Source organism: Anneissia japonica, unplaced genomic scaffold, assembly GCF_011630105.1.
Source record: "Anneissia japonica isolate Jap-2015-1 unplaced genomic scaffold, ASM1163010v1 scaffold288271_len110776_cov171, whole genome shotgun sequence".
Lineage (NCBI taxonomy): Eukaryota > Metazoa > Echinodermata > Crinoidea > Comatulida > Comatulidae > Anneissia > Anneissia japonica.
In genome coordinates this window covers 65,269-84,092 of record NW_022744007.1, presented here as the reverse complement: position 1 = coordinate 84,092, position 18,824 = coordinate 65,269, and the positions used below count along the sequence as shown (strand labels likewise).

Here is an 18,824-nt window from a genome sequence, read left to right as displayed (position 1 = left end):
GTCAAAGACTTGGTTGAGGTGTGATTTTGGTCTTTTTAAGTACTGTTGTATCATGGGCTCTATAATTATGATGTTTTGTTTATCAGATATAAATTTAAAACTATTACCATAGTTATAATAGGACTGATTTCAAAATTCATTAAGTATCAGAAACAAAACATAAACATCACAAAATGCTAACATTCACAGCAAAAAAATAGAAAATAAACATTATTAATGTTTGTAGTTCTTAATTCAGTTAATTCTTAATTCAATATATGACTATAAAACAGTTTATAGTGCTGTTCCTTACAGCAACTTTCAAAATAAATTTTCTTAAGGGGTATTTTTGAGATTTTGTTTAAATTTTACACTTAGTGAATTGCATTTGCACTTTTAAAACACTCAGACACCCTTAATGTTAATTTCCCCTTGTTTGAGAAGGCTTTCACTCTTCACCTTAAATACAAAGTGACACTACAGCAACAACGAAAAAGTATCTCAATTAATCTAAAATAATTTAGTGAGCAAAAAGAATATAGGAGAATTTACACTGATAGCATTAACTTGTCGACAGTAGACTCACACCTCTTGAATACAGTACCTCTCACCATACCCTCTCATAAACTACAATGAATTCTTCTGTTCATATCTTGGGTGAAGAGGTTAGATATGCAAAATCCACTATAATTCCAATCTTTCAAAATACTGTTAACATCATGTGTCTAGTTTCCGGATTACATTCTCCATAGCCTAAAATTACAAAAATAAGTAATACTTTTTTTTTTTGTTAGAGAGTGAGTTTCTGGTAAAGAACATACATCAAAGGGGAGGGGGGGGGGCAGGTACATAGAAGTGTAAAAAATTATGAGAATAATTTAATAAAGTTGAAATTGATAGGGCTTACTGTACATGATATTCCACATTAATAATAATAATAATAAGATTTATTAAGCGCACATCTCCACTAAAGTGCTCAAGGTCCTTATGCATGTGCCAGATAATTATAAGGGGCATTATAAATGTTCACTATTATTATTATTATTATTCCCTTCCACGGTAAGGCCAAATAAAACAAAATTATTGTGTTGGTCACGCCCGACTGACCTAAAATGTACGAAATTGATGTTCGGCATTTTAGTTTTTTTTTTTCCCTTCCTTTTTTTAACTACAACAAAAAATATTTTTTAATATTTTTTAATGAGCTAAAAAGGCTGGAATATGCCTATCTTGATTGACGGTAGGCGAAGTGACAGTGTTATGCGGCCATTTTGCTCAATATAGATTTTAAAATGGTTTTTGTTGTATTTTTGTGTATTTTCTACTTTTTAGGCATAAACACATTAAAAAAAAAAAAACTTTTCTTATCGAACTACCAATTTTTTTAATTTTCCCAACACAAGAATTTTTTTTTTGTCATAAGCTCCTGCTTATTCTTTTTTTAAAGGCGAATGTTTCCATGTTATATGAACGGCAACGCACTAGAGAACAGACCACCATAAAACCACTCACCTTAGTTAAGTTTGTTTTATCATAATCCTTACGGTGGAGGTAGATACACTGACTGAGGGCGCTGTGCAGCCTTTCAAGCCTGCTCACAGTGAAGTTTGTCGTCAGGGTGACAGTTAATTCTAACAGCTCCTAAAAACAAAACAAATACATGTGATAAATGTAATAGCATTGGATTTTATTTAAATTGGTTATAATTATGTAATAGCATTGGATTTTATTTAAATTGGTTATAATTAGAGACAGAATATATATTAACACTAATTGAGATTATAAACCTCAAAAGGTTTTATACAGTTATTCATTTATTAATTATTATATTATAAAGTTTCAGCTTCTGTGATTTTCGAAGATACCGGTAAATCAAATAATTAAGCATAACAAAATTGAAAATTAAAACTTTACATAAATACCTGTAACTTCTTATGGTCAACAACCAGAGGTGGCAATGGCTCTTCTAAAATCTCTAGCGCCCTCTGTGCTGTTTTACTTGCCCCACGAGACCTTGTCATACGCACTGATATCGGTGTGACTAAAAAAACACACACAAAAAAAGATAATAAGTTTTCTTTCTTGATTCAAATTGAATCAAATCCTTGAATAAATTTAAAACAAATTTTTGTCATACAATAAAAAATAACTGCTTAAAGCCAAGCTCTGGAAAAAATGTTTGTTACTAAAAATTCTATACACCAATTTTTAATTTTCCAGAAATGTGTACCTTATTAGGTGTTTCTGATTTGTTCTTCAAACACTCCTGCAATGTCTGACAACATTCAAGACTCACAAGTCACCCGGAAGCAAGGGCTTAGCCAGCGAGCCATCCGGACATCTTTTGGACGGCCAACAATTATTTATGACCGCCACTTTTACTGTCACGGCTTGGACAGCTTGGCCTAGCCTAGTTGGGCCTGGTTTACCTTTAGCAAATACCACCCACCCCTGCTCGGTTCTTTGTCTTCCATTTTGGATGGCCTATTTCTTTATTTTGGCTAAACCCGTGCCCGGGAGGTGACTATAGTTGATATTGAGAAACCATAGATTTCTGCTCAAAAAATGACATTCATATTTGACCATTAATCATAATATATCAAGCCATAATTGGGAGTATAGCTAAGCTCTCAGCAATACATGTTAATTTGAATAATGATCTGGTAAGTTTCATCTGGAGTGAAGCTGAATTTCTTAAGATGCTTACTTTCCAATTACTGGGTCCAGGGTTCAAATGACTAAAAACTCAGTTCACAAAGCATCATTCCATCCTAACATTGGTGAGTTGGATGTGAAAGAAATATAGTATAGTAAAATTAAAATATCACAACATTTGTAGAATAGTACATTTTATTTGCTAGGTTAAAATATATTATTAAATTAAATGAAAGTTGAAAGATATTCCACTAGACTTACCATGTTCAATATCTTCCTCCTCTTCATTGTTTTCTACAGTCTTCTCTTCCGTTCTTAACTCATCTCTTTCAGTACATCCTTCATTTGATTCTTGCAATAATGGAGAATTCCTGTCAGATTTATTTGATTCAACTCTATCGGTTTGAATATGTTCAAGCACAGGTGGCTGCAGCGCAGGTGGCTCAACTACAGGTGCTTCAATTACAGGTGAACCAGCACCACTGGAATGTGACAAAGTTGATGAAATTTCCACATTATTCTTTTCAATTTCGGCTATGCCATTTTCACACACATTATGCCTGTTCGTATTTGCACTAACGTCCTTATTTTCCCTGAGTGATTTTGTAGGACTGAGGATAGATGGTCTACGGAGATTTCTAAAACGTGTCCTGTGAGGGCGATCCTCTTCTGTGTCCCCTTCATCGAGGGTAACGTCTTTACAATGTTCATCCAAATTATCTTTTTCCTCAAATTCCTTTTCATCGTTTGTTGTGTCATCCTTTTTATCGTTCTGATTTAATTTGCGCTTCTTTTTTGCAATAAACCCCCGTGCCCAGGTAGACCGTCTTTTTTGTTTACGTCGTACTGAACCGCTTCTAAATTCAAACTCATCTGTAAACACATCAGACATAGTAGGGGTGTCCTGAGATGCTGGTGAATGAGTGCGTGTATTATTGATCAACCGATTTACTGGGGTCTTTGGTTTAGGTAACACTCTGAAAAAGTCTGGTATATGCTTAGTAGGACTATCTCCTGTAATGAAAAAAATGAATTTCAACCAAATTCACCAAAAAGTCCACTAAAAGATAGAATTAAATAATAAAAATGTATTTTTTTTTTTAGGATTTAGGGAAGTAGAATATAGAAAAAATTTTAAAAGCAATTTTCATGACAAATGAATGGGAGCTAATATTAATGATGTTATTACAGTTTTCCAAAATTTCAATATCGTATTATTATTAATACCTGTATTACCAAAATAATTTATTTTTTAAATAAACAAATTTTCATACTTCATTTTTGGGGAACTTTTTTTGGTTGTTCTTGTTGTATGCAATTGCACTACAAACCGATTAATGTACATATAAACAGCTTAAACCTTTAACAATACCAATAATCGGTAAATATAATAACTACAATAATAATGTACCTCTTCTTTTCCTGGAATCCATGATGTCAACACATGCTTTTTCAAAATCTGAGTTCATCTCAACATCGATGATTGCATGAGCTGTGTCCTTCAACTCACATGCTCTGAACCTGATAATTTTGTCTGGACAGAAATGAAACGTAAAAGCGTAAAATAAATATTAATACAGTACTTAAAAATGAAATTTATTTTTTAAAAACCCATGAGGGTATTTTGTTAATAGATACATAACTGGAGACAGGAGCCTAGTAAATGCATTTTCATAGCCTAACCTGATGGATCTCTGTCTGGGTTGTACTCAAGAGCATTGCTACAGATGAGGTCAATGTCCTCTAAGAACTGACTAGCACATGTGTACTTCTTCATATTGATCTTGGACATCATGGTTGCCAGGTCCATTGGACGTTTAACTACCGCTGCATAATCTGGCACCTAGAAAATTGTAATAACAATTTTATATAAAACTTAGATTTACACCTGCCTTATACTGTTTAAGTGATTTTTAATAACTGAATATCTATACTTTGATGAGACCTGAGTATTGGGTTTCCATTTTCAAATATGCAAAAAAATTATGTACACAATTACATATGAGGCTTGCCATCCCAAAACCATAGTATTGTCACTAATGTTAAACTGAGGAATTAGCATAAGAATGTGACAGTATTGTATACTTTAGTACAGAGAAGCTGTAATACCTTTACTCATAACTTTGGCAATAGTAAGTAGATTCCAGTAAATGACCCATCATTTAAAAGCCTATAATGTGAAGAAATTGAATATGGTACCTATGTACATTTACCATTACCTATCCTATGTACAAAGACTATTAGGTGACAACCAGATAAAATTGTCACTCTTGCCATGGATTGTGGTGCTTGGAGAAATCTTTTGGTCACCTGTTCCGCAGCCAAATGAATGAATATGAATATATTAAAAAGTAAATTTTCTGGATTGCTCGCCGGTTTTGGCATGGCAAGCCCCATATTAGCTAAAAAAATTTGTATTAATTTGAATTAACATTTCTTCAACTTATTTCTGATACAGTAGACCATGACAGGTTTGTACTAACCATTCCTGGATTACATTTTAAATACAAACAAAAATTAACACCTCAATAATTGATTTACTATTATTAAACAACAAAAGCATCACCTCTTCTGGATCTACTGGTTGTGAGAACACTCTGAACTTCTTTTCTTTGGCAAGTCTTGACACCACATCACGGAGAAATAATCGTAATTCTCTGAGTTGAGTCTCTTCAAATTTTTCTAGTCGTTCCAGTTCTGCCTGGTTTATCCTCTTGGGTTCAGGCGGTGGAGCAACTGGCAACTCTATTAATGCCCTTGATGCTGAAAGTAATATTTAAATATTTAAAATTGTTGACATTCAATTGGTAATAAGAACATTATACAAAATAAATAGCAATAAAATGAAAATACTTAATAATGTTATATAATTATAAATTAAATGAATTACTGCAACATAATTTGAAAAATTTTGAAAAAAATATATTATTAAAAAAATATATTTTTTTAACCAAAATTATTGCCACCACCACTGTTGCCATGCTCAGAATCATGATATATTTCATGCTCCTAAACTAAAGCTCAGTCAGATTATCAGATTTATGCCCATATATAGTCATGATATACCTATAAATGGCAATGGTGTGATGACACACAAAATCTGATAGACTGCACAGGGCTTTAGTGTAGTTAAGAGCGGTTTGGTGCAGCGGCTGCGGTTCTGCTTCTCAACCTTGAGGTCAAAGGTTCAATCCCTCGCTGTGCATTTTGCTTGTGTCTTAGGCAAGGCACTTTAGCTACAGTTGTCTCTCTCCACCCAGGAGTACAAGTGAGTACCTGGTAGAATCAAACACAAAATGTGCTGATTACAGCTGCAACATTATCAAATTCTCTGAGCTGAGTATGTGTTCCATATGTGCTTGATCCAGTGACCGGGAGTAATATTGTGAAACGCTTAGAGGCCTTACTGGCATTAAGCGCTATGTAATTCTAACATATTATTGTTATATTATTGTAGCGGCTCAAGAGACTCGCCTTCCAACCCCAGAGTTCATTGTTCTAATCTAGCAAACTAAGTAAACTATATCTTACCAGCTTTCTTTTTCCTAGGGGGCGCTCTTGCAGCCTGGTGGATTATCAAGTCTCGGAAGAACTCTCTTCTTTCTGCTTCAATTGGATATCGAACTCTGAATTGGGTGGTAAATAATTCACTAAGCTGAAATTAAAACAAAAAATGATTTAAAAAATCAACAATTTATGAAAAACATGTCATTATTAAAATGGTTAAGCTACATTTGTAGGACATGTATTAAATATATACTTATTTACTAAATAGCATGTTTTGATTGGCCAAATTAATTTGCTTTATTGACTGTAACACATTGGAAGGTCCATTAAATAAAACACTTAAACACCTAAGCCCAGTTTCTTTTACTTTTAAATGTTTAACCAATGGAAAAAACTGTCCATATTAATTTACTGTTGAACTTAAATTATAGTATTGAACTGAAGAAGGGTTACTGTCAGCTTGAACTTCAAATTTCACAACATTTCAATAAACAATATAAAAATTAGAATTAAAAATTAAAAACAAAAAATGATTTAAAAAATCAACAATTTATGAAAAACATGTCATTATTAAAATGGTTAAGCTACATTTGTAGGACATGTATTAAATATATACTTATTTACTAAATAGCATGTTTTGATTGGCCAAATTAATTTGCTTTATTGACTGTAACACATTGGAAGATCCATTAAATAAAACACTTAAACACCTAAGCCCAGTTTCTTTTACTTTTAAATGTTTAACCAATGGAAAAAACTGTCCATATTAATTTACTGTTGAACTTAAATTATAGTATTGAACTGAAGAAGGGTTACTGTCAGCTTGAACTTCAAATTTCACAACATTTCAATAAACAATATAAAAATAACAAAATATAGTAAATAGCCTGGTATCTTACCTCTTCTGGCATGTCTTCCTTAGATGCTTCTGAAGTAGCCAACAACAGGATTGGTGTCGTAGATGGTAGATCCTCCAATAGTGTTAAAAACGTTGCTTTCATTGTTTCACTACAAGCCAACCACCACTGGGCAACATGGGGCATGTAGATTACACACGGACAAGTACGCCTAGCTTCACGAAACACCTATATTCATCACCATTAAATTTAAGATTTGTAACCAGTTTTTTTTTTTTATTATTTAAAGATAAATAAGTGATAATGCACATCAGTCGTTTGATTGACGCTTTATAAATTCTTATATTATTATTATTATTATTAAGTTTAATAAAACTTTTAGAGGGCAGTTTATTGATATAGCTAAATATTTTGGATCCTCTGAAAACAGTAATAAAGTTACTAAATGTTTACATAGTACATATATGCACATTTGTAAAGAAGTTGTTAAGATTGCTAACTTTTATACTAATTTGAATATGCAGTCAGAGAATGTTTCCCATAGTGCCAACAGCAATTGCTGTAGAAAGGGCCTTACACAGCTGTTGTAAATCCCAGGCTCGACAGCAAGCTTTTTGCTGTTGAGTTGCCTGAACCAGACATAGCAATGGACTACACAGATTACTTTTATAGAATAGGCCTATGGTATTCTTAAAACAATTTACGAAGCTTGTGGCTGTAGAAGAATAAATTGCTGTAGTAAAGCCACAGCCCGCAGCAGCTATTTGCTGAGAGCATTTTGAGGAACTTCGAAACCTGTGCAGTAATGGTCCCTTATGCTATGTTCTCTAAAGCATGAATCCCTTCCTCATTTGAATTTCAGTGACCCCACACCTTCTGCCTCTAGTTACTAAACTATGGATTAATGCAGACGATAAGTGCACATTTTACCTGAGCACATGATTCTTCCGGTGATTTTGCAGTGACAGCGTAGAGGGCAGGTAGGTCAAGGCAGTGGACTGCAAGATGCTCCATGTGGTGTAGTAAAGCAGGTGCTAAGTGTGAACTCTGGCCTAGGTTTCTATGGCCTGTGACTAAGATTCGAGGTTGGTACGTTGAGGGGGTATTATAGGCTGATCTGTAAAAAAAAACATCAATCACTCAAATATCTATCAATCAATCAATTAGTTAGATTTTGGCGGTGTCCTTTTTCAACGCAACATACAAATGAACATTAAAATTACATGTGGTATGAGAAATTATAAGCTATTTGCAGTTCAAAGAATCAAAGTAAAATTAACTTACAAGGCAAAGTTGAGAAAAGGGCTGATTGGTCCATTCATTTCACTTGTTGACCTTCGACCTGAAGATTTTGGGTTGTCATAGATGCTAGGAGCATCATCATCGCTATATTCATCATCATTCAAGAGTGCCATGGCAACACTTGATGCCTCGGACGAACCTGTAATTATTTTAAAAATATATATAAATACATTATGCACTTCATTACTGTTGAATGCTTTTATGATAATCTATATGTTCCAACCCTCATGCAAAGGCTGGGGGACTCCTGGAAACAATACTACCCCGCTGTTCATCCTTCAGGGGGGATATAGATTCTACAATTTTTATGAAAATTTCTAGTTTTTTAAGAGGAACCTACCTATTTTAAATGCAAGAGAAATGCCAGAAAAAATTCCTGTTAACTCAGGTTAGGAGCTACAAATATGATTGCTTGACACTACAACAACCACATTAAAATATATATAATCTAATAAAGTTTCAAGCAATTAAAATCATCTTGCCTTTCATATCAAGACTGGACCTCTTTTTTAACGAGTCTGGGAAGACCCTATGGGCCAAGTCTATCAGCTGTTGTAGGGTACACTCCAGCAATGGTCTAACAACTGCTGATAGGGAACGACCAGGAGAACTGACTGCTCGCTGTGAAGCTGGTACGATAATTTGCATAGCGTGGTGAAAGTCTCGGGCGGTGATTTGGATCTGGGTCAGATCCAATTGCAGCTTCTCTTTGGATGCATAGATTTGTGGGTACTGTCGACGAAGAGCTTGCAATGCTGCCTCTGTGCATAATGCCTTGACATCAGCACCGCAATAACCTAAGAATAAAAACAACTAAATAATATAATAATAATAAAAATAATAATAATACAGTTAAACTTGCCTAAGTTGAATAATTTCTAAGTCAATCTAATTTTACATGACAAATTGTTGTTTATTCCATTATTTAACAATCTGAAAGTCGAATTTTATCCAAGTCGAACAATATTTCAATGGCATTTTGAATTCAACTTAGTTCAACTGTAATCATAATAATAATGATTATTATTATTTCACTAAATCGGACTTAAGGGGAATATCTTAGGTGTTATTTTCCCCATAACTTCACTTTTTTTATTGTTCTCTAATTTCTCCATTGTCTAATTTCCCCATAAGGTAGGTTTTAGTAACATAATAATAATAATAATAATAATAATAATAATAATAATAACAATAATGATAATAATAATAATAATACATTTTTTAATGTAACCACGACATGAGACACATCGTTCGTGAAATCATATTGAGATATTCACCAAAAAAGATCGAAGTCAAAATTTTTACAAAATGTTGATTTTAATGTTTTTAAATAACTTGATACTATATTTTATGATTGAGTGAATTTTCTTATTAAAACAGTGTTCTCTGCACATGTTCTGTAATTCTAGTCCTATTATTTGTACAGGTTAGTTTATCTTTGAGGCCGATTTTCTCAAAAAGTGGTTCTCATACACCTGAACTAAAATTCACACAATTTAAATGAATAATTTTAACAAAAATATATTAAAAGTATAAAGCATTCACAAACAACCATTCCTAATTTAACACAATTCCACAAATTTAAAATGTCATATAAAAATATTAAAAGTATGGTACAATTCTCAGTTTAATGTGTAAAAATTTATTTCTTTAGGCAAGTATTCAATATATTAGTATTTAGTGTGAAAGGAGTGTAATTTCAAAAGCAAGAACTCCCATGCAATCCCTTACACTAGCTGGCATGGCATATACTGATGAAGGCTTAAAATGCTGATTTATTAAACACTGTAAAAGTTGATAACAATGAATACTCACCAACGGACTTCTCCGCAACTTCATTGATGAACATTGCTGATAATTTTGGGTTCCACTCTTTGGTTTGGATTGCTAAAATTTGACTACGAGCCTAAAAAAAATTATAATAATATAATATGAGTTAGGAAGGATGTTTTGCCCTACTTAAACGTGTTATCGTACTGAATGCTAAGTATGTTCCAAGATACTTGTTAAAAAACTTGCCAAGTGATTTAGATGGGAATCGAACCCACAACATACAGATAACTAGCCTGGTGTCATAACCACTAACTAGACCACCAAGTTTGTGCATAGTGGTTAGTGTTGAATCCGATCTCATTCCTATTAAATCTCCTGATGCAAACACCATCAGAAATATGAGTTAAATATAAAAATAAATATAATGCTACATTTTCTACACCAAAATCAACCAAGTCTAGGTCCTACTCTGAGCTTGTCTCTAGGCTCCAGGCAAGAACCTATGTAATATTTTTGACTCCAGCCCATCCCATTTTGGCAAGTTGAGTGGCTGAGCGGTAAGGCAGGGGCACCGCTAACTTCAGCCTTAACATCAGGCGCTGATATCAGTCGCTCCTCGCCCAGGGTTCGGTTGGTAGAACAAGTCTTCTTGGATAAAGACTTAAAATGAAGGTCCAGCGTACACAACTGGCTTGTATGCACTTAAAAGAGCCCATTGCATCTTTCGGAACCGTAGGGGGTTACCCCAATGCTATGGTTTATTTCAGCCCCTGTCATTGTGGAGTGATGAGAACATGTAGCTACTATAAGTGCCTCTTTACAGCCACTAGGTAGTCACGAACCACGCCCATACACAATTCATTCATTCACAATGACGCTGCGAGTTATGGGTTATTCTACTACCTTTACCTTTTTTTTAATCCAACAGTATTATAGTATGTACACTGATATTCAAGATTCAATTTTGCATGTCAAATTTGCTACCTCAGTTTTATTAGTATACAATGAGGAAAAATATAAATAATTTACATTCACAAAACTTAAAAAGGTCTAACACACATCAAAAATATATCACTTATGTCCTTTCAAAATTCTAAAATTCTTTTTTCAAAGGCAATAGGCTAGCAGAATAGGAACATAAAACAAACAAAAAATGATAAGAACATCAATATGTAAATTTAATGTAGCATGAAACAACAACTGAATTCTAATCAAGAAAGAAAAATAATATTAAATTCTAAGTCCTACCTCTTTTGATGGAAGTGGAAAAAGAAACTCTCGGTCAAACCGGCCAGGCCGTCTCAAGGCTGGATCAATGGAATCAATTCGATTTGTGGCCCCTATGACAACAATTTCTCCTCGGCTATCTAGACCATCCATAAGAGCTAAGAGTGTCGAGACAATAGAGCTGTGAATCTGATCTTGTCTGCTGGACCGTACAGGAGCCAAGCCATCAATCTCGTCGAAAAAGATGATTGATGGGCGCATTGTGTAGGCCTTGAAAAAAGAAACAAAAAAATATGAACTACAACTATTAAATCTTCTTACTTTAAGTTAATTTTACTTTTTAATTGTAATAATACTTAAGTGATACTACACAGACCCGTACGATCACAAAGCAAGACCTTAGACTGCTTGAGGAACTCATTAAGAAGGTGGAAAAAGCAGACGCAGATATAAATTTTCTCAAAAATTGAAGAATTTTCAGCATTTTCCCGATATTTCTAAGTTACATACTTTAATGAACTTAAGTGAATCAGTGTATATTGTTTAATAATAAGTGATGGTCATAACAATAATAATAATAATAATAATGATAATAATATGTTTACTATTTATGAGTATATATTTATTAATGATAATAATAATAATAATAATAATAATAATAATAATAATAACATTTTTATGTTTACTATTTATGAATGTAATTATTGTCCAGTGATTTTTGCTTTTAAGTATTGGTTTTTTAATGAGAACTTTTTTTTTGCTTTTAAATATAACGCAATTTAGTTCTTACTACAATGTTATATTTGGCAAATCTTATTTAAACCCTTATTTAATTTATACTGCATGTTTGTAAATTTTTAAATAAATATACATACCATGAGAATGAATTGTGTTTGAAAGGATATGGTTGTATATTAATTGTATCACAACCAATAACTCAATGCAGACTACAGGATGTTTAAATTTTTATCTCTGATAGTTTTATGTTTATCTTCGGATCCTTTTTCGCCCTTTCAGTTTGATCAGGCTGACGCCTGTTGCAGCATTTTCTTTGCTGTTCGATTCTTTTCCACCTTTACACTTGGATACCACACCTTAATGGTTAGAATTTTAAGACATACTATTGGAGGACTTTAGACTAACCTGATCGAACAGAAGACGCAATTGTCTCTCAGATTCTCCAACCCACTTGCTTAGACAATCTGCCCCTTTCCTCATGAAGAACGCAACTCGTTTATCACCTTGTCGACATTCATTTGCTAGAGCTCTTGCCACTAAGGTCTTGCCTGTCCCCGGTGGACCGTGGAAAAGCACACCTCTGGGTGGGGTGATTTTGAACCTTTCAAACACCTCTGGGTAGAGTAGAGGGAAGACCACCATTTCCTTGAGGGCCTGTACGTGTTTGCCAAGTCCACCAACACTCTCAAACGTGACCTAAATTGGGAGATAACAAGATTCCATCTCAAATTATTCTTTTTCAGGATTTGAATTGTTGTTACCAATACACATTGCTATGTTTATGAAAATGCACTGACAATTAATGCACCAACTAATGTTACAAGAATTACTGGAGTTGGATAGTCGAGAGGTTAGTGCAGGGGCGCCGCACCTACAGCCATATTATCGGCGCTGGTTCGAAGGGCACGCTCGCCTATGATTCTGGTGGTAGATCAAGTCTTCTCAGATAAGGACTAAAAACCGAAGGCCCAGTGTATACAATTTGGCTCACGTTCCTCAAAATATTGGATTACTTTATGCACCATTAACATACCACTTCCTCTACATAATGTACCCACAACCAGAATTTTTATCATTTAAAGTCACACAAACAGGTGGCCAACTTGAGGTGAGACCTCCACCTTTTGATTGAAAGCAAGCTTCTATGGGTAATATTGCGGGAAAAAAGTTTACCGAGGCGTCAATAGTCATTGGATCAATGTCTGCTAAACTGCTACCAATCTTTTGACGATCTTTCATCACACCAGTAACATCTTCAGGTAGAAGGTTCATAGGAAGACATCTGTTGAAATATAATTAGTTACTAAGATATTTAATAATTACCAATTTATTAATGAATTAAATATAATCAATTAAAATGCTTAAATAAGATTCTTGTTCAAATTTTGAAGATGTAATAATCATGTATATAAAAATTTACTTACAATTTTTTTAGTTTACTAATGTAATACAAAATAGGACTTAATAGAACTTGGACCATTAACATAAAAATCCTGTTTACCATGGCTAATCTGACTCTCCACTATAATAACAATATATTTTTGAAGGTTTAATTAACTAATTTAACATGATTCTCACCTCATCCTAGATTTTGCCATACTTTTCTTTTTCCGTCGTTCAAATCTTCGTTCATCACTGGAAGAGTCCGAACTGGTGGAAGATCGATTATGCGTAGCATGACGTCGCCTCATTCTACACAAAATACAAAAGGAAAATACATTCAACCAATATTCTATTTAAATGTTTAATATATAAAAAAACCACAAACATTTTCACTTTTTACTGTTACCAAGTAATAATAAAGATATTCTTAATGATATTAATATTAAAACAAAATAAAATGAACAAATCTGGCATAACCTGCCATTTGTTATAATTTCTAATTTTGCACAACCATCCAAAACTTTCGAGAATCAGATTTTTGAACATTTTCAATTCTGCAAAATATTAATCACTAAATCTAACCAAGGACTATATTAACATTATTTTTCAAATACAAACCATAATAATAAATTATTAATTTTGGAATCTTTGGAAGCTCTTTTCTCTAATCCTACATATCTGATATCCAATGAATTAAATATTCATAATTTTGCAAACCTAATGATACTCAATCAATTTCTATCAAATAAAAAAAGAAAAATTCATAAAGATTCCCAAAAAACTCAATTTTTTAAATTGTTTATTCCAACAAACGTCTGGTTTTGCCACAGCTAGTCACATATTAGTGGAGTCTTGGGATTAGAAGGCAACAGGACTCAAATCCTACATAACCATCTTTCGAAAATAAGTGACTATATATTTACCTTTTGACCGGACTTCTTACTGGTGTCGACGGTCCTGCTTTGTGCCGATATCTTCTGTATGGGGAGCATGGTACACTGTCAAACAAAGATTTCTTTTTTTTCTTTTGATGTACTGGCTCTATGGGAACTTCAAACCGTTTTGTTACCGATCTCTTTGTTCGAAGGCTGTAATTAGAACGTAGAGGGCGGACTTCTTCTTCATTGTCTTCATCATCATCATCATCTTCTTCACTATCTTCTGAAGAGTCTTAAGAAGCATAAATTTTACAAGATATAATTTTTCAAATACAAAAATCAAGTTAATATTTTTTTCTACAGTAGTCCAATATATTTTTATATAATTTTTCAGGTCAGACAGTATTCTACTATTTTAAAAGAGGGCAGAAAGGTTAATGAATTGACTTAATATCTACCGTCACTATCCTCTGAGCTCTCATCGGAAGATTCTGTTTCTTTTTCTAGAGCATCTCGTTTCTTCTTCGCAAGTATGTGACGTCTCTTTACTCGAGAATACATATCCATACTCTCCAATTCCTATTAATTTCAAACGTAGCAATTATTCTATTCATAAATTTTTAGTTAAAAAATACACCATTCGTCATAAAAATATATGAGGTCTCACCACGAAATATGACGCATCGTTGGTGAAATCATATTGAGATATTTTCTGAAATAGGTCAAAGTCAAAATTTTTACAAAATTTTGATTTTAATATTTTTGAATAACTTGATACTTTTATTTTATGATTGTATACTTCTTAAGTGAATTTTCTTGCTAAAACAGTGTTTTCTACATATATGTTGTAATTCTAGTCCTATTACATATACAGTTAGTTTATTTTTGAAGTTCAATTTTCTCAAAACGTGGTTCTCATACACCTAAACCTTAAATGCTCACATCTCTGGATCTACTTGTTCTGGGGAAGCCATTCAAAGACCAAATCAAAGATTATATGTGATCTATTCATTGTATTATTAACTCAATTTTTGATTTTCTAACTATGAGATTCTTTTTGTGGTGAGACCTCACATGTGTGAAACAAATGGGTTATTAAACTTCCAATGGTACACAGATAAAAACAAATTAGTTTCTGTTGATTTAGTTAATTACCAAACAATTCAAGGATTTATGTAAAAACTTTATACCTATAAAACTATATATACTATATAACTTTATACCTTTAGGTACGTCAATTGGAAATAACAAATTTTCATTCTATGGTTTTCACCATCTAAAAGAAGAAAAGAATTTGTGATTTTGGCAGTGAGAAAAGAAATGTTACCTCATCTTCCTCACTGCCATCATCTGCTGCATGATTGGCATCCTCATCCTCCTCCTCACCTTCTACCTCTTCTCCTTCCGTCTCCTCCTCTTCTTCTGATTTATCTTCTTTATTCTCTGCATTTTTTTCTGTTGGTCCTGTAGCTAAGTTTATTCCTCCACTCATCATTAAGTCCCCTGTATAAAGATATAACAATAAATATCAATACTTAATATTAACAGGGCTGGAAAAAGTGAACGACCGCACGACCAGAGGCAACAGGAATGTCCTGGAGGCAATTTGGGGAAAAAATTTTTTTTTAAATAAGCTGTTGGGCTATATGGTGTACAGACAACATTTGGTGATGGAGACATTCTATCGAGACATCTTTCAAGGGCGGAAGCACAAAACATTATTTTCCAGGCCTGCTTAATACATTTTCTTACATAAAATATATGGTTTTATTATTTATAGACAGGGAAGAGATAGAGAAAGTTAACACATGTTTGGAAGACAGTTTTATCACCTTCTGGCATGGCAGTCTCATATTTAATTAATTTTTTTTAATGGCTTTTTCATGTTTAATCTGAAAATTTCATCAAGTACCTCAGCTCTTACATTAATCCTGGTAGGTACGCCTTGTACTTTATCATCCAGATGCTATGAAATAAATTTATTAAAAGGAAACTCAGACAGTACTAGACTCTACTTCCTACAACCTACTCAACTCAATACTAAGATCTATACAATAGAGGAACATGTGAACAAAATAACAAATAAAATTGGGCCACCAAGTTAGCTAACCTGCAAAAAGTGGTCACCCATGTATGAAAAAGCTTGAATCGCAGGGCATTAGTTTACTAGTCATTAGCCATTAAATTACCAAGCAATATTATGAGCAGGGCAGAAAAGAGTGTGCGACCAGAGGCATCATGAATGTGCTGGAGACATTTTTGGGGCAAATAATTAAAAAAAATAAACTGTTGGGCTATATTTCATGGTTGGAGGCACAAACATTTCTTTCAGGAATGATTAGAGACACATTAAAGTGTTAAGCATGAAATAAAGGACAGCCTTACCAAGGAGCTTTGTATTCATGGTATTATAAACTTGACGACGGCTGCGGCCACTTCTGCGTATCTGCACTGTGTCATCATGGTCTTCATCATCTTCTTCACCTTTCACACCACCATTTAATTGACGTGATCTTAACTGCCAACTCCTTCTGGTAAATTTGGGACTATTTTGAAAGACCTCTTCTGACTCTAAATCATGACTGACACCACGGGACTTAGAGAATTTTCTAAAAAATAGAATTATATTTTAAATTTTAATTTATTATATTTTTTACTCTAACAACGGCATTGACTTGAACTCGTAGAAGCATGCATGCAATTTAAGACCTGCTGCTTGTTTACCACTGCCTAAATGGTTCCGCTCCAAAGTATACTGTATTACTGACTAAACATCAAAGAGAACAGGTGAGAACTAAGATTTAGCTAACAAACATTTCTGGACATATCAGAGTACCAGACATACTGGAGAGATTGGGGCTTTCTGTCACTAGCAGACCAAAGCGCTATTGAAACTTCCTTTTGAACATTAAACATCCACCTTCACTTGACAGTTGAAAGTCACTACTTGATTTTTTTTTGTATAAATGGAACAATTTACTGATTGATAAATACCCCATTATACATCACGAAAGTTAAAATTACAATTTCACCTAGGACAGGGTACTTGGGCGAGAATTTTTTATGCCATGTTTCATGAATATATTTTTTAAAGATTGTCAGAGGAGGGTGTAATAAAAATCAAGAAAAATTTTTATTTTTTTCTTAAATTTCCATTTTTTCATGGCGGTGGATATGCTTAAATAAAATGTTATTTTTATTTGAAATCATCATTATTTAGTATTATATTTAGTTCATTTTCGGTCTAATGTAGCAAACCAGCACATTTGTTCTTCAAACTACAACAGTAGTCGATTTAAATATTATGGTTGACAGAGCATTTTCTGTTGATGCGGCATTCAGCGGTGTAACAGACTATGAGCTTGCACTAGCAAAGCCAGAGGCCTTGAAGATCCCCAGGATATTTATCAGCGTTTTCTAACTATTTTCACTATTATTCACCATTTCTTTTCAATGGGTAGCATCATTGTGATTTGTAAGCAAAATTTTGAAAAGAAAAACATTCATACCTTGATCTATGTGTTTCACTTGATACTTTATTGTACCCAGAATTCACTCGTCTTCTTTTGCTTCCAGACATTACAACTTCTGGACCACTTTCATCATCATCCTATAAAGAAAAAATGCACTGCAGTCATCCTTCTGGTATTAAAAATGTAAACATCCTGATCCCATGATTTTCCACATATTAAAATCTATACTGGGTTGACTTGTTAAATGTAGGATTTGAAATGTTCCCTTTTTACAGCACTGTCCTATTTTCAGTATCTGTGTCCTGCTGTAATGGACCTGTGAAGACTGTAAAACCACCGACCAATCAGAAAGTGTTGTTCTACATACATTTTAACGCAATCTTCTTGTGGGATCTTAGCACCAATATATAAAGGGCAGGGCTTAATGAAAAGGTCCACTTTAAGCAAACTTGAGGAACAATTTACAGTGCTCTTTTAATTTACAGTATGACCCTGATTCACAAGCATATCTTTAGAATACATTATTTGTATGCACTTTTTAGGAGACTGAGGATAGGCAATTATTAACCCTAAGTTAAAACCTCCACAATTCACATTAGGCCAAGAAAAAAAAAATTATTGCATTGGCCACGCCCAACTGACCCAAATTTTTACAAAATTAAGTACCGGCATTTTAGCTTTTTTTTTTGACAACGAACAATATTTTTTTTATGAGCAAATAAGGCTGGAATAGCCTTGGCGAGGCTAGGGGGCTAAGTCTAGCCTATTTTGCTGGATGGTACGCAGGGATGTAATTGTGCAGGGCGGAGCCGGGCGTGGCCGCCCTGCCTAAAAGTCTACCGCCCAGCCTAAAGCAAAATTTAATGCCTTCCGCCCAGCGTCAAACGTACATATCCGCCCATCCCGAATTCACTTTTTTCGCGAGATATCATCACATATTTTCTAGCCTCAAACCTCATGCAAGCAGCCTAGCAAATAAAACAACATCAGAAAACCAACCAAGTGGAACTGCCAGGCTTTAGCGCTGATTGGACGCTCACGTTCTACTTGAC

The 18,824-nt window shown here is 33.7% G+C and overlaps 1 protein-coding gene across 2 annotated transcripts in view; it reads right to left on the bottom strand.

The window, feature by feature from the left end:
- Positions 1-263: 263 nt before the first annotated feature.
- LOC117119558 (ATPase family AAA domain-containing protein 2-like) overlaps positions 264-18,824 on the bottom strand; it is a 21,811-nt gene continuing 3,250 nt past the window's right edge. Inside the window, exons 2-24 of one of the 2 annotated variants that reach the window (XM_033264387.1) lie at positions 17,809-17,909; positions 16,685-16,908; positions 15,627-15,802; positions 14,758-14,878; positions 14,345-14,591; positions 13,617-13,730; positions 13,212-13,320; positions 12,444-12,734; positions 11,322-11,570; positions 10,116-10,206; positions 8,783-9,097; positions 8,283-8,439; positions 7,929-8,115; positions 7,041-7,226; positions 6,166-6,289; positions 5,201-5,397; positions 4,318-4,477; positions 4,046-4,168; positions 2,896-3,648; positions 1,902-2,020; positions 1,492-1,620; positions 668-732; positions 264-635 (exon numbers count right to left, since the gene is read on the bottom strand). In XM_033264387.1, coding sequence (XP_033120278.1) covers positions 697-732; positions 1,492-1,620; positions 1,902-2,020; positions 2,896-3,648; positions 4,046-4,168; positions 4,318-4,477; positions 5,201-5,397; positions 6,166-6,289; positions 7,041-7,226; positions 7,929-8,115; positions 8,283-8,439; positions 8,783-9,097; positions 10,116-10,206; positions 11,322-11,570; positions 12,444-12,734; positions 13,212-13,320; positions 13,617-13,730; positions 14,345-14,591; positions 14,758-14,878; positions 15,627-15,802; positions 16,685-16,908; positions 17,809-17,909 — 4,209 coding nt within the window. In that variant the 3' untranslated portion in view covers positions 264-635; positions 668-696. Of the gene's footprint in view, positions 733-1,491; positions 1,621-1,901; positions 2,021-2,895; positions 3,649-4,045; positions 4,169-4,317; positions 4,478-5,200; positions 5,398-6,165; positions 6,290-7,040; positions 7,227-7,928; positions 8,116-8,282; positions 8,440-8,782; positions 9,098-10,115; positions 10,207-11,321; positions 11,571-12,443; positions 12,735-13,211; positions 13,321-13,616; positions 13,731-14,344; positions 14,592-14,757; positions 14,879-15,626; positions 15,803-16,684; positions 16,909-17,808; positions 17,910-18,824 lie in introns of both variants that reach the window. The other variant, XM_033264386.1, reaches the window with a different exon arrangement.